General features: G+C 40.3%; 2 protein-coding genes across 3 annotated transcripts in view; one reads left to right on the top strand and one right to left on the bottom strand.

The window, feature by feature from the left end:
• TBCD (tubulin folding cofactor D) overlaps positions 1 to 23087 on the bottom strand; it is a 187095-nt gene that overhangs the window by 119232 nt on the left and 44776 nt on the right. The window contains exons 11-14 of the mRNA XM_075178183.1: positions 22628 to 22764; positions 19645 to 19705; positions 19173 to 19247; positions 16978 to 17072 (exon numbers count right to left, since the gene is read on the bottom strand). Coding sequence (XP_075034284.1) covers positions 16978 to 17072; positions 19173 to 19247; positions 19645 to 19705; positions 22628 to 22764 — 368 coding nt within the window. The remainder of the gene's footprint in view (positions 1 to 16977; positions 17073 to 19172; positions 19248 to 19644; positions 19706 to 22627; positions 22765 to 23087) is intronic.
• ZNF750 (zinc finger protein 750) lies at positions 7455 to 14364 on the top strand. Of its 2 annotated transcripts, none has more exons than XM_075178177.1 (3): positions 7455 to 7626; positions 11236 to 12761; positions 13201 to 14364. In XM_075178177.1, exons 2-3 carry the CDS (start codon positions 11407 to 11409, stop codon positions 13856 to 13858), a joined length of 2013 nt encoding a protein of 670 aa, XP_075034278.1. In that variant the 5' UTR covers positions 7455 to 7626; positions 11236 to 11406; the 3' UTR covers positions 13859 to 14364. The 2 variants fall into 2 exon arrangements, with proteins under 2 accessions (XP_075034278.1, XP_075034280.1); XM_075178179.1 differs by lacking the exon at positions 7455 to 7626 and adding an exon at positions 8414 to 8698.

The raw sequence follows: 23087 nt of genomic DNA, 5'->3' as shown, positions 1-23087 counted from the left end.
AGAACTCACTCACATCAGTCCCTGCCCCATTGGAGCTTACAGTCTAAATTCCCTAATACAGACAGAGACAGAGACAGAGACAGAGAGAGAGACTAGGGTTAATTTTGATAGCACCCAATTAACTTATCAGTATGTTTTTGGCGTGTGGGAGGAAACCGGAGCACCCGGAGGAAACCCACACAAACACGGGAAGAGCATACAAACTCCGCACAGATAAGGCCATGGTCGGGAATTGAACTCATGACTCCAGTGCTGTGAGGCAGAAGTGCTTGCCACTAAGCCACCGTGCTGCCCCGTATGAAAACTGGCGCACATGAAAACACGCTGTAACCCACAGCGACTAATCTGACAGCTGCTTTAATTTTCTAAACTGCACTAGATAGTTCATCCTTTCTGTCCAGCAGGTCACAAACGCCCACTACGCCGTAGGTATGATGATGAGCACCGTAGTGACTACGGTGCTCCTCATCATACCTATTCTATGTAACGTGAGGTGCTTAATGTACAGGTACTGTCATTTACCATGGTCTCCATTGTAAATCCATTGGGATAGAGGCACACAGTGCAGGGCTACAGTAATGTCTTCTTGCCAGTAGCGGAACTACCATTGTTGCAGCAGGTGCAGAGCACTGGGGCCTGTCGAGATAATGGGGAACTAGCAATCTGCGGGCCCAGTGTCCTCCTCTCCGCTTCCCTGCACTGGCACCAACAGCTCTCTAGTTCTGCTTCTTGCCATGATATTGCTGACCACGAGGTCACCTCTCACCCCAACAAACGCCCTATTATCCTTCTATACAAGCTCTTGGAACGCAAGACTTACTAATACACCAGTTTTTCCTTAGTTTGAAGGGGTTTCCTATATTTAGGATGCCCTACACTGCTCTTACTTTTAATTTACGGTTTACTTTCAGCTATTTATTTGTTATTAGGAAATGCTGTATATTTGTCTAGCCCTGGAAAATGACACCGTAGGAATATTCAGCTTCTCATTTTACATAAAGCTTATCAAATTCCCTGCAGTATACTATATAAACCTGCTACTGTACTGTAAGCAATGTCTCTGCAGTGTTTACCATCACTTCTATGTGGATTGTACTGTATATTGTGTATTTGTTATGGTTGGTATACGCCTGTGCATCTCCTGCATGTGCCAACTTACTTTGTTTTCCTGGAAATGTTATATAAACCAAAGTGAAACAAAATAAACCCCAAACACTATATACACCCATTTGGGCACAAAGACTACAAGTTTCTGGTTCCTGTTGCCTGAGATGGGGACATGTCCGGGCAAATCCCATTTGCTGTTTAGTCAGTTGGGTTTGGTTTGTGAAGTAACGAGCTACAATTATTATTTTGTGCAGTGTAAAATTAAAATGTCATTAAACTAGTTGTTTTATTTTTATTCTGGATTGTTTTCACAATGTCCATCTTCCATAACATGTTAAATTACAGCCTTCATGTTGGACTACAGCTATTCCTGTCAATATGACCTCAGGTGTTTTCAATAACCTTACCATGGGCACTGAAAGCAACTGTGACACCTGACAATTATAATATCTGGAATAATTTCACCCCACAGTGCTTTAAAGTGCACGCAACGCAGAACATGCAGTATATGCGAAGCTGAAAAACCTCTTTTGTGCTGTGAAACAAAATTCAACCTATCCATTCAGGCAGTGACATCACTATACAAAAATGATGGAGTCCATAGCACGAAAGCAATGAGTCCACTTTAAATATGCACCTTATATGGATGAGAGGTAAATATATCATGGGGATCAGCAAACGGCATGGCGGTTTTTTTTCTCAGTTTTCCTTAGAAACGGGACAGGAGAATGTGTTTAATTGAGTAGAACTCAGTCTATCAAACCACTATGAACCACTCACATGATAGGTATAAAAGAAAATAAATACCACATTTCCTATAGCAACACCTTATTTTCTATCCTAATTTAGCACAATGATATAAGATTTTACACACACACTAGATTAGAACATCAGCGAAGTGAAATAACAGGTCAGGAAAGGAGACTATTCTATACATTCTTATGTATGCATGTGGACACAAGGGAGGTATATTTACTAAGCTGCGGGATTGAAATAGTGGAGATGTTGCAACCAATCAGATTCAAGCTGTCATTTTGTAGAATGTACTGAATAATTGAAAGCTGCAATCTGATTGGTTGCTATAGGAAACATCTCCACTTTTTCAAACCCGCAGCTTAGTAAATATACACCTAAGGGTTATTCCTAAGACAATATAAAATATTATTTTTTTCTTCCCAAATATAAGTGTGCTTGGTGTGAATACTTGACATCCACAGGGAAAGGAAGCAGGAAAGTACGGCTTTCTAAATAAGTCCTAATTAGTGGTAGAGGCAGGGCCATAAGACTGGAGCCGTCCACTAATACCAATTAATCTCGGATAAGGGATCTGATGAGATCCCATTTAAGATTCACTGTAACTTCGCTTTTTAAGCCTTAGTTTTTGTTTTCTCTGTCAAACCTGCCAATAGTCATGATTCGAACTCTCCCAGAGAGACAATGTAAAAGGATAAGCATAAGCAGGGATAATGGTCACTTTATTTTTCTAGAATATATCAATGTAAATGTAATCACTTCTGCACGTAGGACAGTTCTGCAAATGTGCATTATCATGAGTGGAAGTGGCCATGTCGCTTGCTCAGCCATTGTGTGGTCTGTACAGCGCTGCAGAATTAGTGGTGTTCTATAAATAAATAAATGATGACTGGATCAATGCTCCTGCAAATGCAGTTTATGAATTCACTATTAACTAGTGACATCACCGTGGCACTTGTATGAATGGCAGCCATTTTGCAGCGGCTATAAGTGCAGCTTATCCGTTCACTAAGAACTAGTGACATTTCTGCAGCCTATCATGTTTCTTAGTGGATTGTTAAACAACATCCAAGGAAATTACCTCATGAATGTTTTCAAAAGTGTCTTGGTTGCTACTAAATGGATAGCCAGCTTTCTCATTAGCAAAGGTCCAGCCCACAAAATGGCTGCCTCCATAGTGTGCAAATGACAGGAATGTGTTAAATACCAACTACAGACTTCAATGGACTCATTTATTATAGAAAAGAGGTGGTGGCGTGGCTTGCTTTATTGAACAATTACTTTGGAGCAAAGAATTTATCATACATTTTGTCATACATAAGGATTCTCCGATTTCATTAAGAGGAAAAGGTGCACTAAATAATCACTATTGAATTAATTTCTGTCTAACTACTATAAAAAGATGAATTTGAATGTACTTTATACCACAATACCCGAATCCTTCCCCAGACTCATCTATAAATAAGGGGCGTATTAGTTAAACAAATGCCACCATAGACAAAAGAGGCTTATGTTAGAAAAAAAAAAAGAGGCTCTTCAACAAGAAGTCTGACTGAAGATCTTACTTGCCGTATATTAAACATAAGATAATAACACAATTTAATAATAATATTGTTACTACTGCACATATAGGCTTATTCACATAAGGCTCTATAGGAACAGAAATTACGCTAATTACTGGGGGGAGGGGGAAACACTAAATAAAAACAATTGCTTTAATAATAAATTAATACATTCTTTTTAAAATTATTATATTTTCAGCACAATATGTATTAAAGGTAAAATACGTCTTAGTTTGGGTTTCATTAGAATGTGCACTAAAATATTCCATCATAAATGGCACTATCATCATAAACATGTACTGATAAAGCGGCAGCAAATTCCATAGCAGTTTACAATTGGGAACAAACACAGTAATGAAACAATACTGGATAATACAAAGAGGTAAGAACTTTCTGCCAGCAAGCTTACAATCTATGACACTACTGGCTGCCATATTGATTGGTCAATGTAAATGGAATGGGATACTGGCGATGGCCTGCAATGAAACAGCACCCCCTACTGGTCACATTACCATGCACAATAGTAGAACACTTGTTATATTTCACAATAAGACATCTACAGAATTATACATAAATTAGTGTACCATTATAGGGCCAGTTAGGCCTTTAAAACTTTATCTTGACGTGAATTGTAGCCCCACGAACTAAACTATATTCCAAGACACAGGGGTAAATGTATCAAGCAAAGAGTTTTCCGGCGGGTTTGAAAAGTGGAAATGTTGTCTATAGCAACCAATCAGATTCTAGCTATCATTTTGTAGAATGTGCTAAATAAATGATAGCTAGAATCTGATTGGTTTTTTAAACCCGCCGGAAAACTCTCAGCTTGATTCTTTTACCCCAAAGACTCTGTTCTGACCCCCCACCTCTTTAAAATTATTTATATAAATACTATATTCATTTCTCCAGACATAATAAACTCATTATTTTAGATGGCATGCTACACCCTAAATATTTTTTGGATGGGACTACTTTGTTATATCAGCTGCCATGGGAGGAACCACTGGATGAAGCCTGCCCCGATATAATGTCACACAGAGAGGCAGCAGTGTTCCAGAGTATGTTTCGGTAAATTATCCTGTGTCAAAGGGTTCCAGCTCTCCAGCGTTATACAGCTAGGAAAGACATGATGTGTTAACCTGTCACGCGTCATTAAGCATTAAGTGTACATTGGTGGGGAGGAACAGGTGGGCTTTCATCAGCCTCTGGCTCTCTGGGGTGATGGAGATAATAGCATGCTTCATACTACCTGGCTGGAACAACAGGAGCGTGTACACAGCTAGGCAGCGCAGGTTAAACACACACACTGCAGACATAACGGAACGGAACACTTAGACTACGAGGAATCTATTGGAAGTGTCGGAATATTAACAGGTAAATTATAAATATGTCAACGGACTTACGCCTGTTCTGTAATAATCCAGATTTAATGAGCAACGACACCCATGACTATCTATACACAAGAAATGACATGACAAACTAGGTGACATTTACTTTGCAATGTGGGAATAACATGGCCACACTTAAATACCTTGGATATTCTAGCACTGTGTAAATAAATGTTAAATCGTAATAATGATATGATTTCAGACAGTGAAATATCAGAACACTTTGATTCCCCACCAACAAACAGGCAATGTGTTAAAAGGCCACTAGATTCAACGGATCCAATAATAAAGTCATCTTATGCCAATCACATACAGAGGGCTAGATTTACTAAGCTGCAGGTTTGAAAAGTGGGGATGTTGCCTATAGCAACCAATCAGATTCTAGATGTCATTTTGTAGAAGGTACTAAATAAATGAAAGCTAGAATCTGATTGGTTGCTATAGGCAACATCCCCACTTTTTCAAACCCGCAGCTTAGTAAATCTAGCCCAGAGTCTGGGATCTTTTATCCCAAAACCCATTGTTCCGAAAACCAGGAAAAAAAAAAAATATCAATCTGCTGCTGTGCGGTGATAATGTTTTATACACAGGCACCAAGTGTCTCCTTCTATAGTCACGCTGATCAATGGGGTAACATGACAGGATTTTTTTGCAACTGAATGCCCCTCAATGTGCTTTAATATATTTTGGACATGGTGCTCCAAATTATGGACAGATTCGTTATCCAGAAAATCCCAAGCACTCCGGATAACAGACCAGACACCAGGAATATAAATGTACATTGTGTACAAGATGGCTGACAAGATTAACGCCTGTCCATAAGTGCCGCAAGTGCTTTGTTATTAGCCAGGCATCAGTGTTTCGCTACAATTACTGATAAAAAGGTCTGGTGCACACAGTTTTGATGATGTGTGGGGAGTGTACGTGATATTAATAGTTTTTTGTTTTGCTTGTTTTTTTTAATGGAAAGAGTGATTTTATATTTAGAGGTTCGGTAATTGAGAGACACAAGTGTCATCATGTGAACAGGTCATCAGTATATATACATATATGTGTCTCACCTGCTCCCTCCTGTGTGTGACTACCCCAAGGAGGGCTGATGTCGCTGTTGCTCACAGGATAAGCCTTTATGACGAGTATAGACACAGTGAGAATTAGAGCTCGTTAGTTGGCGTGATAGCTCAGAATGACGGCAGGTAAAAAGGTGTCAGCCAAACAGTCTGTTTTCTTCCCTGCCTTCTGGAAAGAGAGTCAGACCTCTCTATCATTACCGTCTGTCTTACTAAGGTATCTAATTATATTACTGCCTTGTCCAGCTCTTCCAAGAGGCTCTCCCCTGCACCCACTACCTCTGCAGACCACAAACACATATAGTGGAACTCTGTTTGTTTAGATTTTTGAAATATTACTTGTCGGACTAGATAGATAACCCTAAAATTAATGTGCTCTGTGGATCCAAGACACCCATTGGGTCTATTACCGCTCACTAAATCATATTACTAAAGCCTGAGAGGTCTTATACTTTTTATTTTTTTTAATAAAGAGAAAAGTTCTTTATAACTAATTTCTGCAAATTTGTATACAAGATAAACAACAATCTTTTTCTATAGTATTATTTACATGAAGATACTGAACGTCCTATTAAGACCAAAGACACATCTCCCCTGCCCATTAATTAATATAGCTTTCATCACAGGAGAGTCACATGTTCATATTATTATCCACCAACTCTGCTGGGTGTATAATCCCAGCCTCAACTACCCTTGCAGCAAAGTAATACTTGATAATTATTCCTAAGCTTTGTTTCTACCCTCCAGTTTCTGGGTGTGACCTCTAGATCTGTCACTTGCTGAAAAGCTAGTCCATTGTCATCTCTCCTGAATCCCATTGTCTGTTCCAAAGCTGCTATTTGTTGGTAGAAGTTCCATATAGTGTCTGAAGTGTCCTCTCTGCTTTACACAACTAGTACGCATGAGGATGCAGCCTGTTGATTACTAATATATTTTATATATATATATATTTTTCTCATTTCTATGTATACACTGGATTCCCAGCAATATTGATACGGGCGCCCCTACTGTGTATAAGAGACGGTTACTCTGCAAATATTAGGGAGTGTCTCATTTAAAAGGGCAAATCAATAATCCACAACAACCTGCACATTGCCGTAACAAACCTGAGCCAAATAGTGAGGATATATTCCATATTAATAAGCCTACAGCCACACGTTATCCAACCAGCCAGAAAGCACTCTGCCACCTTTTATAATAACTCACAGAAACACATCACCTGGCTGAAATCTATGAGGGAGACGTTAAAAAACAATCTGAGCTGATTTGAAGTGAGAGAAAGACTATATTAGCTATATCATACTCCAATCTCTCTGATCCTGGCACTGCCTTGTAAAGGAGGACAGGCTGACAGAGAAATATACAGTTCATTGAGCAATCTGCAACATGCAAAAAAAAAGTTTTATTGACGGTATTACAGTAAGAAGTGTGAGACGTTCAGACCCTGCTGACTGTATCATTCCCCTGAAACACTTGTTCCAGTCACCAGGGGGCATAGTGACGGGCTGCGTGTAAGTGCAGAGGTCTCGTGAAAGAAACAAGTATATTGGCTGCAAACACACAATGAATTATCAGCTCGGGGCACAAATAATATCAGGTGCATCTCTACAGCCTCAGGGTTCAACTCCTGTACTTTAAATCCCTCCCACTGAGACAGTACTCTCATTCTTCTTAGAATAGGTCAGGGAACAGGTACCTCTCTCTCTCCAGCCTACACCACTCTCAGGGAGATCTCTACACTACTTGGTAAGTAAAAGTTTACTTTTTTTTATTTTTAATTTCTAAATGATTTACACTTTACCTCCCCTGCTGCTTGGCTCTCTCTCCTGCTACCTCCTATGCTTTACCTGGGAACACAGACCTGCTGTCATTCCCTGTGCTGCTTCTACAATCTAGCAGGTGCTTTGCCCAGACGGATCTCTCCAAGTTTCAGGGAACTTTATACAGATCATTTCTACTAGTCTGTGCTGCTTGAATTTAGAGAGGTTTTTTTTATATTTTTACCACTGTTTATTCAATGTACTTGAAGGCTTAAATTAATCATCAGTAGTCTTTAGTGGACAGCGATGAGTAAATGAAGAATTCATTTTTTCCACATTGGCTGTAGGAAGACGAAACATCTATCAGTGCACCTGCTACGGTGTAGGACTATGGGGAACACTAAGCACAGTAACGCTGTCTGTTCCGTCCCTGCCATGGAATATGGATAGATTGTTGCGGAGTCTTGTGTTCTGTGCTGTTTACATTGTGTGATAGGACCATGACATGTTTTGTGTTAATATTTAGTTATAGAGCAGTACTCCGTGATCATAGCTAGTGACTTGTGGGAACGGCCAGTTGTGATACTGTGTTGTAGTTACAGACTAGTGATATTATGGCCATTAATAGGTCACTGACAATACTACATATAAATAAATACCTGATTTTTATATTATTCTAATGTCCCCAGTGCTTTGTGTATCTGGTACTAATTGTGACTATGGCTGCTTATCCTGTATTCAATAGTTGATCTTCTAAACAATTGTTTTTTTTTGGTATGTCTACATACGCATATATGCCGTTGAACAAATTGCAATTACATAGAATTTAGGAATTTGGTATCTCCTGAAACTGAACCTCCTTGGTCTTGCGACACACAGGCTGGATGACAGTGGCATGTCCTTGAGTTATGCAATAAATGCCACATCACAAGGTATTAATTAAAATATGTCATTAATTTTTCCACCAACTATGCCTCCTTGAGGTGCCGGCATACGTAACCTAGCCGATTTGACTCACATTAAGACACATCTAGAAACATTTTCGTCTCGGAGTCCTGGTGAGTCGATGTGTTTTCTTCCCTGATATTACAGACAGGTGGACACTGTATATTGTGGTAATAGGAATCACACTGAAGCGATTTTACGATACATTTTTACTTTCATCTAGTCTACAAATTGTGACACACTGTATCTAATGAAGGATGAATGTTAAATAGTTATTATGGAACATATGTGTAATAATTGGAGCAGATTTGACTGTTTTACTATTTATATAAAAAGGAGAAAGTTTTACTAGCATTGGAACTTACAGGCAGAAACTGAGGGGAATTAGACAGAAACTCAACTTTTAGCCAACAACAATGGGACGCACTTGCAATTGAATGGACAATGTCCACTGCTATATGGAAATGCTAAATGGAGACTGCTAGTGTTAACGCAGCCTCACAAAGTTTGGTTTCTTGTTTGTTGTGACAACGGGAACTTTCAAAGGGAAGTAATTAGCACTGGCACTTTCGGGTATAGCCAGAGAATAGCAGGTAGAAACTGACCCAGGCATGTCTGGGCAGAGAGAGCACAGCCCTTACACAGCCCGGGCTGATCAAGCCCCTTGTCCTCTAATTCTGACCATTTGCATATTTCATTGTTTCCCACTCATTAACAGCAGGTAATGTGCATCAGATCCACTGGCAACCTATTGCTTCTGTTAATTATGTATTAAGTCTGTAGCCCATCAGCTTTCCTGGGATTACAAGTCTCAACATGCCCTGCCAGCAGCTTGCTGGAACTTGTAGTTCCACAAAACTTTGCCGATAGACAGGGTGCCTATCTCATTTTCAAAACTGCTTGTCATAAGAGGGGAAAGTTTAAACCAGTGAGTAAATAGAATAAATGATGTGCTTGAAGGTATTTGGGAAATGTATGTATTCATGTAGCTACTATGCACAGAGTTGTATGTATAGGTATGTACCAAATAGCAAGTATATGGAATCATGTCTATATGTGGAACATGTATGTGCACACCTGCACTGGAGCAGGGCAACGGAATGGGAACTGGCTAGTGTAGGAACTGGCTAGCAAAATCGTGTAAAGTGAGGATGAAGGGCTAAAAGAAAATAGTAACACTGCAATGAAAGAAAAAGAAAAATTATATTTTATATATATATACATATATACACATATATATACATATATATATATATACATATATATATATATATACACACATATATATATATATATATACACACACATATATATACACACACACATATATATACACATATATATACATATACATATATATACATATACATATACATACACATATATATACATATACATATATATATATATATATACACACACACACACACACACACACATACATCAGTTGCACTGCCTATACGTTTCATAGCTCAGCTTTTGGTACAGAGAATTAATCAGTCTTCACGTAATGCTAATATGAGCTAACCACTTGAATGGAATAAAGACATTTCTTTAGAAATAGGTGCCCTCCGGCTCGCAAGCAATTAGTTTCTATGTTTTCAAGAGATATCTGTCAGAGGTTTTGTAACAATCATCATTAAAATCATGCTGCTTCAAGCTAGTGATGAAATCACTTTTTTTTTTTTTTTTAAATCCTTGGCATAACACATCTTAAGTCCATAGTCATGAGAACTGAACTCCACCACTTTCTCACGCCTCGAGTATCGTTGAAAATAAGAGAGACATGCCGGCACAAGCCATATCTACACTCCGCAAGGAAACGGGAAGAAAAGATAATACATCCAGCCCCTTCGCCTCAGCTACCTGTAACGTTACAAAAAAAAAAAAACAGCTTGACCTAACTAGATGGTAGAAAAGACTTAAGGTCAGAAGAGAAAGACACGACTCAGCTAGCCCGGTTAAAACACAAAGCAAACGCAAACTGACTGAGGAACAGTAAACTTTATTATGTATGTGTGTAAATATATATATATATATTTAACCAAGTACTTATCCTTTAATTGTCTGTTAATCAGATAAAATTGTGAACGTCTTGTATTTTATATGCGCTCAATATTTGCATAGTATCTTGTTTAAACAATGCCGTTCTGTAAGTACATAAAGCAACTTTTTTATCTCATATCTATGCACCTGTATCTCTGCCCAGTAAAGGGTTGATTGTTCTTCTTAAACTCTTATACTGCCACCTAGTGGTTTTTTTCCCACGAAAATACGTGGAGGCCTCCCTAAAGCTGGCAGAGTTCAGTCCATATTTATTTAGTGTAATATCTGAATGTGTTCCCAAATAGGACAGGATATATAGGCAGGCCTGCTGCAGAAGCTCTTGGGAAGAAGACTTGTCAATCACCATCCTCTTGTAACAAAGCCATTGTGGTATTTACCCTTGCTGAGCCAGTTTTTCCAGCCCTGCTTAAACATACAATAAGTGTCCTGGTATGTGGAAAGTCACAGTGACATAGCTAGGAGCTGTTACAGGCATCTATATGTACAACACAATCTCCCTGCTACATCAAAAGATTACTTTCTATGTGTATATAGGATACATGTGCAGACGATTGCTAATGTCTTGTCTTTCTGTCATCTGCAGGTCTTGTACAACCTGCTGGTTCAACTCGAGACACGGTGGTCTCTCAAGCAACAGGTTTCTTAAAGACAGTTTGGTGAAAGAACTGGAAGAACTGGAACTATTCACAAGCTAATAAAGCATAAAAGTCCGCTTGTAGGTGCCAACAGTTTTCCTCTCGTAAAATAAATTAAGATGTCTCTTCTGAAGGAGCGCAAGCCCAAGAAACCTCACTACATTCCTAGGCCACCAGGAAAGCCATTCAAATACAAGTGTTTCCAATGTCCTTTTACCTGCAATGAGAAATCCCATCTGTTCAACCACATGAAGTACGGGCTTTGCAAAAACTCCATGACACTGGTGATAGAGCAAGACCGAGCCGTCAAGAGTCCAAAGTCAAACTCTCTGGAGCCAAAGCAACCGAACACTGAGGGGTTGGTGAAGCCCACAACTGTCGTCGCAGACAGACACATGGCGGCGGACTCAAATACTCAACATGAAATAACTAGAGAAGATCTGAAAGAGAATGTAGACTTTAAAAATAAGGAGGCGATGTCCCGTGTAGAAAAGCCAGTGAGCCAAAGAGAAGTGTCTTTACCTTCACCGACAGGGCACAGCTCAGTCACTAAACCAGCAGTGATTGAGAGTATTTCAAGGCCTTCGGCTTTCATCCCGGTTGGCGAGCACAGGTATTTTAAGGCAATGGAGAGCAGTCACATAACGGAAATGATGCCTCCTGGGGACTCTATCAAAGGACCACAAAGTATGGGATCTGCTTTCCACAGTGTACCAGCCATGTGGAAATCAGGACTGGTTCCACCAGAGATCAGCCAAAAGGCAACAATTCCCCGTTACATCCGTCCAATAATACCAGAGTATATGGCCCAGTTTTATTCTGAGCCAGGAGTACCAACGGTCTACTCCCCATACATGTGTGACAATCCAATGCAATCAGCTTATGGTACTCCAGACCAGAGACTCTTTCGTCCACACCCTATTCAAACGTCAGGACTGTCCCTGTCAAAACCATTAAACTCATCTTTTGATTATAGATTTCTACCCCAATTCCAGCAAAACCCACCAATTCCTTACTGGTTTTACAGACCTACAGAACATTCCTTTTTACCTTCCGGTTTGAAGATGCCACATGCATCGAGCCTATCCAAAGATCACACAGCTCAAACAATGGACAATATACCTTTCGTCTATCAGACTCCAAGCCCACCACGTTTCTATCCCGAGGACTCCGGTGAAAAGCAAGTTGATTGTCAAAAAGACACTTTGCTGAGCCAAGCTAAAAACACTAACCATAAAAATGAAGGAGAAAGTGTGAAAATGAGTCCAAGAGCTGGCAGTGCTGCTACTGGCTCTCCTGGCAGACCGAGCCCGACCAACTTCACCCAGAATAGTCAAGGCAGTGAAGGAATCTTTGATCTTTCCAGCAAGTCTACCTCAACAACAGGAACGTCTGAACAGCACCTCTCAACTTTTAAGCCGATGCAAAAGAGCACAGACTTCCAAACATCATTAAGCAGAGGAAATTCCCCATGGTAAGTCAATTTGGCTTGTGTTCTATCTTGACTAGCTAACTGGTGGACTACACAGACACCTCTGAAGACAAAACTCGATAAAGTATATTGACATGCCTTCTAAAATAAAAGATAATGCACCCTCCTCAAAACATCAACTGGGTACAAAGATCAACATTGGCCCTATAGCAAATGTTGAGATCTGAAGAAAATGAAAAATAATTAAATTGATAGTTTAGTGCCCATTTATAAAGGGTAAATTCTCAAGAAAGGTAGAAAGGTTGGTGATGGGAGACAGAGACAGATGATTAATACATTACATTATTGTAGCCATTTTTACTTTTAGTACTTTACTATTGTTGGTGTGATAGGTCTAGTTGAGTCTTACCAGGTTACTGTACATAATATGCATTTTATAATAAAACAACATTATTAATCTGTGATTCATCTTTTATTTCAGTGTTGGAAATGAAGATGTCTTGTCCAGCGCAGGGAGCTTCACAATTGACCGCGATGCCATGTCAAGCTGCGAGGACGACTCTACAGTTGTCCCTCTTAACCTTTCAAAGAAACCAGAGGTGGAAACAGGAATTGGTGCCAAACAACTAGACAGTATTGTTTCCAGAGAGGAACCTGTTGGCTTTATGGAGATGCAGGAGATGCCTCTAAACCTTTCCGTCAAAGACTCCGGCAAGAGAGTGTCTACAACGTTCAACAGTGAAGGCTCGCGGTCTCCGAATCAGGGCTCACTTTCACCTAGCTATCTGATCACGCCAAGCAAAGACACAGCCAAACCTTCAGATGCAAATAGGCTAATTGAGAACTGTGACGAGCAAAAACAATCTGCCGCTGTGGCTCTCTGCCAGCTGGCTACCTACAGCCCTGGTACAGCTGCGCGAGCCAACGAGGATGACAGTTCAGAAAACCAGAGAGCCGCGTTAGAGCAGGCCGCAGCCGACCTCCCAGAAATCCAACCGAAAGAAACCCATGCAAAACAGAGGGCGCAGAAAAGGGCCAACCCCAAAGAGACAGGGAAAGCAAACAGCGTAAGCAAAAAAGCCAAGTCGGCCGAATCCGGCAGAGTGTTTACACTGAGGAAACGGCAAAGGGTGTCTTAGATTGATAATTCTTCTGTCATGCTTAAGAGTCTGGACTGATTCATAGAAAACACACATATCTACGAGAAAGAGAGCTGCTTTTTAATTACCCTTTTTACTGTCCGTACCCACAGTGGTCAAGCACTAACACTTATTTTTTAAGTTATTCATGTGTACATTTATATACTTATTGATGACGGAAGACTATATTTAATTGAAAGCTAATATTTAGCTGATTAAAAAGAAAAAAAGTAAACTTAAGGAACTGTGTCCAATGAGCAGGAAACAGATCATGAGTTACATATTATATTTATATTGGTAATATTTATTTTTGTATAAAACTGCACTGCAGGGTAAAGGTTTTATTTCAACTTTCTGCATTGTACAAAGCAAAGATGGCCTTTTTTTCTGTAAGGCATAAGAGTGCATTGCAACTCTATGTATCACCACTGTCTGCTAGCTTTAAACACAAAATACAAAAAAATACAAAAAAAAAAATCAATAAAATTATTAAATACTGGAAATAATGTTTTGTTTGGTTTTGTAAGTGTCCTAAAAACTATAAGAAGTTCCATTAGGAACTGAACATTTATAAGAAGTCAGGATGATTTTAAACAATATATCTATATGCATTTGTCAAGAGGGGTTACGGTGAGATGTCTAAAGTTGTTATTGATGCAATCTGCAATTCATAACGACAAGGAAATGTGTAATTGTAATATAACAACATGTATAACCCTTTAACACCAAGCCACTAACGCACTTAAATGTCCCAGACATTTTCTGGACTGAACCGCCAGGCATCAACCACTGACATGCTTTGGGCTTCAGTGATGGCACCGATTCCTAAGGAATGTAGGTTCTGCGTCCTCATGAAAAATGAACAAATAATATTTAAAAGTATCACATTTGCACTTTATTTCAGAGTCTTGAATGCTGCTGTTATTGTCAGCAGGCTGAGAGACAATGCAATTTATACATACATTATTTAGTTTTTACAGAAATCCTCCTCCTTCCCAAAAAGACACCCTCACGTTCCCCGGCACCTAACGGGTGGCCACGTAGAGATTTGGGGACGTGAGAATTGCTGAGTCATGATACTGATCAGCTGACTGAACAAGTCCTTCCAGCCATCTAAATCATCTGCCAGACTCAATCCCTACTCACATTCTACAAGGACCCTATTTTCTGTCATTTAATTATATATATATATATATATATATATAGGACTGTAGGAGTTAGCTAACTAATCAATGCCTAAAAACCAAAACCGGTCATTTATGAAAACAACTGCAAAGGTATAAAAGGTGGCGCTGCCCATAGCAGATTTCTAGCTCTGTTGTGCACTAATTTCCATAAAGGGCCCACAGTACTCTACAATGAAATGAATGCAATGTCAAATCTAGCTATACTCAAATGCAGACAAATCATATATTACACAAGTTAGATGTATGAATTAGGTGTGATATGAGCAGTGGCAATCACAGCACAATCTTCCTGCGTCAGTGTGACATGAGCCTCACATTACTACTCTGTTCTGTTGGGGCACCCTGCTCCTTCCACTAAATAAATCTCAGTCTTGTCGTTCGCCTCTATTCTCCTCCTCCCATCATGACACTGCCCGTGTCCCTCGCAGCCCTGAGGTCACTAGTGTGCAGGTCACACGCTAATCTGAAATATTGCTTGCTGCTTTTGGATTTTTCTGATTGGCTACAGGTTGAATTCAAATGATCTGATTGGCAGGAGGTGAAGATTTAATACAGTGCAGTGTTTGGAGCCAAGTGAAATTCACCTAAAAAAAAAAAAGACTTACCCTTAAAACTAAATCATCATCATCACTATTTATTTATATAGCGCCACTGATTCCGCAGCGCTGTACAGAGAACTCATTCACATCAGTCCCTGCTCCATTGGAGCTTACAGTCTAAATTCCATAACACACACACACACAGACAGACACAGACACAGACAGACACAGACAGACACAGACAGACACAGACAGACACAGACAGACACAGACAGACACAGACAGACACAGACAGACACAGACAGACACAGACAGACACAGACAGACACAGACAGACACAGACAGACACAGACAGACACAGACAGACACAGACAGACAGACACAGACAGACACAGACAGACAGACACAGACAGACCAACTAGGGTCAATTTTGATAGCAGCCAATTAACCTACTAGTATGTTTTTGGAGATTATATACATACTATGCGATTATAGACATACTAACTAAAGTGACTTTCCCGTGAGCAGTTACTGCATTTATCCAAGGCACCAACGCTATAAAGACATGTGTTGTGTGCATCTGTTTTGAAATCTGATGGAACTAAAAATTAAAAAAAGCGTTTGGATGTGTGTGTGGGGGCCTGGGGGACAAACTGATGTCATACAGTGAGTGGTGCCCAGAAAGTCTTAGTAAAAATACAAGTGACAGCACAGTTCAAGAAACGACCACAATGTACTTTTTATGATATTTGCCCCGAGGTAAGGCAAATGGAATATTTAGCTATAGATAGCTAGAGACGAAAAAGCCTGTAGGGAAGTGACTTTAGACTATGGTTTTTATAAGTTACAAAAGTATGTAAAGGATAAACCAGTAATTAGCATGCAGCAATATACAGCAGTACACCCAGTATGGTTACCCTCAGCTACTCCTACCACCTGTCAACTGCGTAACTATACTTGCCCGCTGTCCTGGATGACTCCCGAATTCCGGTTAGTTCTCCCAGGGGAAAGGCTGTCGTCCCGCACTCTGCCCACTTCCTAGTGAAGTGGGCAAGATGGAGGCTTTCCTCCGCCCCCCCCCCCCCCAATAGTGGGCTATTGTGTGGTCACAGATGCCCATCCAGACCTCATCCTACAATGTACAAGCGCTAGTTTGCCTCGCCTACTAGCCGAGCTCACAGTACAATAGGTGAACGGACCATTCCAATTACCAGCAGACTTTTTAATGGAGCACATTATAATTATTAAGAAGCGAGTAACCTTGCATAACAAAATAACTTTTCAATAGGTAAGCTATGCGTCATACCAAGAACTAGCTGCAGAAACCATCTCTATGAGGCTTAATAACTGCCCAAAATGAAACAAATACATAACAACCACCTAAGCCACTTACCATCAGGAAGCCGGGAGGGAAGTAGCAGACCTCTTCTGCCCAATTCTGCCAGAGCGAGGCAGCCCCCGTGCCAGGCGTTATTGGTCTCCTGAAAACTAATGAAGAAGGAAATCACAGAAACAGCAGTCACTAAGCTATGCAATCATCATGTACTTAAAGTGGATAAATATTACATAATACAGATTAACCTTATAAGCGATGTGCATCTCAGAGTGATAAAAGCCATAACTAAAGAAAGCAGAGGCATGATCCAACTGCTAAGAGTATCTGTTCCCTACATCATTCATCACATCCCAGCGAGATCATTCAGCCAGTGACACCGCTGGTTACAGGGGAATTGGTAGGCCACATTCTCGTGTATATTGCTTTGACCTACAAAATGTCTGCCTCCGATGTGTGTAGGTAACAGGATTTTTGTACATATTTTTGGCTCTTAAGGAGTGAAGCGAGTGTACATGATTTTAAATGCATTTCAGTAATATTTATAAGCATAGCTGTGAGTGTAGGAACCCTTGACACTGGTTGGCAAGCTTGCATGTTTTGATCAAAATATGAGCCAGTACCTAATATCTATTGTGCTAGATATACAGATACACAGTGGTAATGATAAGCACTAACAACAACATTTTAATATCTGCATTCGTATAGTGCATTTATACAGTCGCACAGATGGTTCATTTACATACACAGAGTGGCTGAGCGGTAGCATAGTTCTACGCTCTTATCTTGCCCTCTACTACAATGTCCCTTTTCACTTCCTTTTACAGGACAGATTGGCTAATGTAAACCAAAGGCCCCAGAATGCATACAGAAGATTTACCCACTAAAGATACTACAAATGTTTTATATTTGATGTATACATTTGTGAAATTTGTGTTGCACATAGAGAGTTTCATAGTGAAAAAAGCAGGGTCCACAGCAGCACAGAGTACATCAGGAGACAAGTGAAGTGTTAGTGAGGACAGGGCTGCTTGTGACAGGGGCAGTGACATGATGTGAGGAGGGGAATGGAGGCAACAGGAAGCCATACATAGAGTTGCAGATTGGAAAGAGCAGGATCTACCAGCAACACAGATTATATCAGGAGATGAGCGATGTGCTAGTGAGGACAGGGCTGCTTGTGACAGGGTCAGTGACATGATGTGAGGAGAGGAATGGAGGCAACAGGAGACCACAGACTGAGAGTTATATAGCGGAAGAAGCAGGGTCCCCCAGAAGCACAGATTATATCAGGAGATGAGCGATGTGCTAGTGAGGACAGGGCTGCTTGTGACAGGGTCAGTGACATGATGTGAGGAGAGGAATGGAAACAGCAGGAGACCACAGACTGAGAGTTATATAGCGAAAGGAGCAGGGTCCCCCAGAAGCACAGATTATATCAGGAGATGAGCGATGTGCTAGTGAGGACAGGGCTGCTTGTGACAGGGTCAGTGACATGATGTGAGGAGAGAAATGGAAACAGCAGGAGACCACAGACTGAGAGTTATATAGCGGAAGAAGCAGGGTCCCCCAGAAGCACAGATTATATCAGGAGATGAGCGATGTGCTAGTGAGGACAGGGCTGCATGTGACTGGTGCAGTGACATGATGTAAGGAGGGGAATGGAAACAGCAGGAGACCACAGACTGAGAGTTATATAGCGGAAGGAGCAGGGTAGTGATGTGATGCAGGAAGACTATACTGTCAAACACACCTCTAAATAAACCAACGTTCATTCATCCAGCTTGTTAAGAATTAATAATGCAGTGTCAAATTTTCTCCAAGCAAAACTAAAATAGGGGAAATAAAGTTATAAGTACTGAGTTGCTGGATGGTCTCAAAAATTTGTCATTGGGGTCAAGATATGTGGTATCATGTGATATCCACATCTTTTAAAAAAAAGTTTATAACCAAGTTTAAAAGTTGAGCACAAGTCAAAACATGCTCACCATTTGGTGCTTATAACTGCCATGCAAATCCATGGATGAGTCTCCTAAACAGTGCAGATAGGGACTGCTAGCACTTTTATTTTTCTGGTTACGAGTACTATGTCTTTAGGAGATTTGATATATACGCAAGCCCTCTGTCCAGCTAATGGAACAGCGGTACGCCCACAACTGGTAGTACAACACACAAGATCTCATTCCACATACATGATCCAAATATCTGTGTGAGCGGAATCTATTTAGTTTCCAATATTTTATACACCAAGGTACCTAAAGCAATCCAGCACAGATCCCACCACGTCATCTGCCAACTCTCTGGGGAGCCGTCCTGTCAATCGGCCGATCCTAGAAAAGGAATTTGATAGGCTGGAGTTTTTGTAGCAAGTGCCACATAACTAATTCAGAAATAGAAGCATAAGTTGACCTATTACACACAGCTGGCGTCAGTTCCGGAGAGGTCACTAGCGCCGCGCTTTAACTGACGGGAGAGAAATCTACATTGTAAGGCAGGAAAATGGCTCGTTCCAATGTGCTTATACTGGGAATCTAGTTACAGAAAGTTACAAGGAAATAAAGAGAGCAAACAGTTCTAGCTAATGCCCTTAGGGCTCAGCAAATTTTACTACAATAATGTTTGCTTTGCCAACTGTGAGAGACCTTTAACGGTTAGGCCAGATAGAAAAAAATAATAATAATCTTTTAACCACTATTTACTATACAGCATTAAAGCAGGTTGGCCTACCCTTTAGCTGCAGACCATCGGACAATGGTGTCTTTGTCCTTCAGCCCCACCAGCAACTGTTCTGTTAAGAGACAGAATGTGAGATGGTAACAGGAGCAAGAGTATTAGCAGCCAGGGTAGTTGGCACAATGTACAGTACAAATGTCAGCAATATCAAGGCATTGTCTTAATATCCATTACAAGGGACTAGAGTGTAATGAGAGTCGTTTCAGCCAATGTTCTGCAGTTAAGTCACCTGTAGCAATCAATATGGACAATGTTGTATAAAGAGCTGAACATACATTTTAAGCAGTATTCTCCAAACACCTAGGGCTAGATTTACTAAGCTGCGGGTTTGAAAAAGTGGGGATGTTGCCTATAGCAACCAATCAGATTCTAGCTTTCATTTATTTAGTACTTTCTACAAAATGACAGCTAGAATCTGATTGGTTGCTATAGGCAACATCCATCATCATCATCATCATTTATTTATATAGCGCCAACATATTCCGTAGCGCTTTACAATTGGGGACAAACATAATAAACTAATAAACAAACTGGGTAAAACAGACAAAGAGGTGAGAAGGCCCTGCTTGCAAGCTTACAATCTATGGGACAATGGGAGATTGATACATGAGGTTAGGTCTACATTTTGCATATTGGCCCAGCCAGACTGCAAAGGTAAAAGTGACTCAAAAGCTAAATGATCCTGTCACACAACAATGTTGGTCAGGGGGTAGTTGTCTTGTGTGAAATTGTGTAACAGGCGGTAACAGGCTAAGATAGTGAGATTAAGAGGGCGGTTGAGGAATATTATAAGCTTGTCTGAATAACTAGGTTTTCAGAGAACGCTTGAAAGTTTGTAGACAAGAGGAGAGTCTTTTTGTGCGAGGGAGAGAATACCCACTTTTTCAAACCTGCAGCTTAGTAAATCTAGCCCCCAGTCTTACAATCTGTTTGTGAGATAGTCATGGAAACAAGAGAACCTCTCCATGGTCACAAGGAAGGGTGGTGTTTTCAGTACTACGATGCAGTGTCAAGCTGTTTTGTCATAGGTCCCGTCAAAGCCCATTACCCCTGAATGAGTGAAACAATGTCATCTCACTACTGAACAGCAGTCTGTGCAGAAGAATAAAGAAACATTGATTCACTCAGGTGTTGATGCTAAGCCCTCGTTTTTTTTCAGTCATTTGATTTATAGCCCATTCAAATCCCAGCAGTCACAGTAGAAAATCCTTTTACGCATGTCAGGGTTGCCCACACCTGGGAGGATTATAAACCCATTTTAGTTTCTATGTGTCTATGTCCCTTTAATGCAGACAGCTTTGGTTTGTTTATATAAATATCAATGTTCTAGGACCGTGTGTCAGTCAGCAAGCAAACAATACCTATTCAACCCCCTTCTTGTCCACAGCCCTTCTTATTCAAACAGGGATTGAGTGCACAAATAAAACAATCCCACGGACTTGGATGTGACAATCGCTGTGCCAGTGTGACAAGAACGTCTGTCAGGTACGTGTAACAAGATCATTCTCACAATGATCTGGGACTATTTGTAATATGAAGCACCTCTTTCAAATATGCTTGAAGCAATACCTTGATTTATTATATGGATTCTTTATGACAGCTGCAAAGGGTTCTGGGAGAATTCCTAGAGGCAGACATTTTGAGACACATGCAGCAGATAGATGCATGCCAACATTGTGCTTTTCTCAGTGTAACTATAACAGGGTATAGAGAGTATATAAACACAAAAGCCCAAAAAAAAAAAACAGCACTTAGCCTTCACCTCTCCATTATGTCTGGAAAGCCACATTCCTACAACCCTCATGTGCACCACTTTCTGAGGTAAAGTTTAGATAAATATCCTCTGTGTCAAAAGGGAAAATCTCGGTTCACAGCAACCCGGAAACAACTAACCTGTTAGCATTTGTGTGGCCACAGAAAAAGGACACCACAGTGATAACTCAATCGCTGAAAATGTACTTGTCGCTTAAACAGGTCAAGGCCGCCATTTTATACACTGATTTAATATGCTGGAGATTATCAATGACATGCCACAAATATACATGCCACAAATACTGGTTCAGTGCACAAAATACCTGTCTTCATTGTGTGTTGGCAACAGGTTAACTTTAGATATAAGATGGCACTCCCGAGCCTATAGACTTTTACATGTTTGAGCACTAAACTGCTCATGCCTAATGACTGCCCTAAATGCCCGAGCTAGGACCCATTTTATAGGTACCCCTAGCCCTGGGCATCTGTAATGCCACTTACTCTTTCACGGACCCTTAGCAAATGTATCTGCATATGAGACTTAACAATAATTCAATAATTTAACTTTCTAGCCCGGCAGTCTGACTCTCATCCTACCCAGTCACATGTTTGTTCTTCTGTTCCTCATGCATTTAAGACTGCAAGCTCTTGAGAACAATTACTTATTTCCAATTATCCATAATTCTTCACCAGATACAGCAAATAATATCTTGCTTTAAAAACCCATGGATCAGGAATGTAGACAACATTGCTGCAGTTAGAAAAAAACTTTACTAAAAAAAAAAACAACTAAAACTATGTCTTCAAAAAAAAACAACAGATTTTTAAAAAAATATTTTAAAACTATCCCCCCTCCTCCTGCCCTAAAACAATACCCCACTGAAATCAGTCAAACTTGCTCTTCCAGTGTATGATAAGCAGCTATGAGTATTGAGATGATCATTTTCTTCTACATCAAGTCTTGTATATCTCAGTGTAACACAATATGGATCTGAAATAATATACATGGTGTTCTAGGGCATTACTGTAACATGGCAATTATTTGCACTGAGCTTTCTATGATTCGGACACAGAGAATCTCGTTGTTGCATATTTTGTAGCTAGACCACTCAAGTCTATGATCTTCTAATACATAATGGGAATAAGAACATGACGCAGGTATACATTACTCTTTAATACAAAGGCACACTGAAAATATAATCCCTATTTCTAGATTTGTACTTGCCTACTACATTCTCAATCTCTTCGGAGATATTGTATTCCTCATCACCATCATCTGGGGAGGGGGTCATGTTGGTATTTTGGGGGTCCGAGGAAGACTGGAGCAGATTTGCAGCCAAACACCTAGAACCGCGCTCATACCTGCGTGACAGCGGGGTACAAAGTAAAAACACAGAATTTTGCTTACACAATGTCCTCTGTTAACAATTCTAGAAATGTAACTAGATTATTTTACCAACAATTGAAACTTTTTTGGTCCAAGGAATAATGGATTGCTAAACACTGATAATGGAAGCACATACATTCAGCAGTTTGGGCAGCACGGTGGCTCAGTGGTTAGCACTTCTGCCTCACAGCACTGGGGTCATGAGTTCAATTCCCGACCATGGCTTTATCTGTGTGGAGTTTGTATGTTCTCCCTGTGTTTGCGTGGGTTTCCTCCGAGTGCTCCGGTTTCCTCCCAC

This window comes from Mixophyes fleayi, chromosome 6 (assembly GCF_038048845.1).
Source record: "Mixophyes fleayi isolate aMixFle1 chromosome 6, aMixFle1.hap1, whole genome shotgun sequence".
Lineage (NCBI taxonomy): Eukaryota > Metazoa > Chordata > Amphibia > Anura > Limnodynastidae > Mixophyes > Mixophyes fleayi.
This window is presented reverse-complemented; position numbering and strand designations above follow the sequence as displayed.

Coding starts and splice junctions, on each gene's coding strand:
- ZNF750 (XM_075178177.1), top strand. CDS start 11,407: ATGTCTCTTCTGAAGGAGCGCAAGCCCAAGAAACCTCACTACATTCCT. Junction 12,762..13,200: donor AGCAGAGGAAATTCCCCATG/GTAAGTCAATTT, acceptor CTTTTATTTCAG/TGTTGGAAATGAAGATGTCT.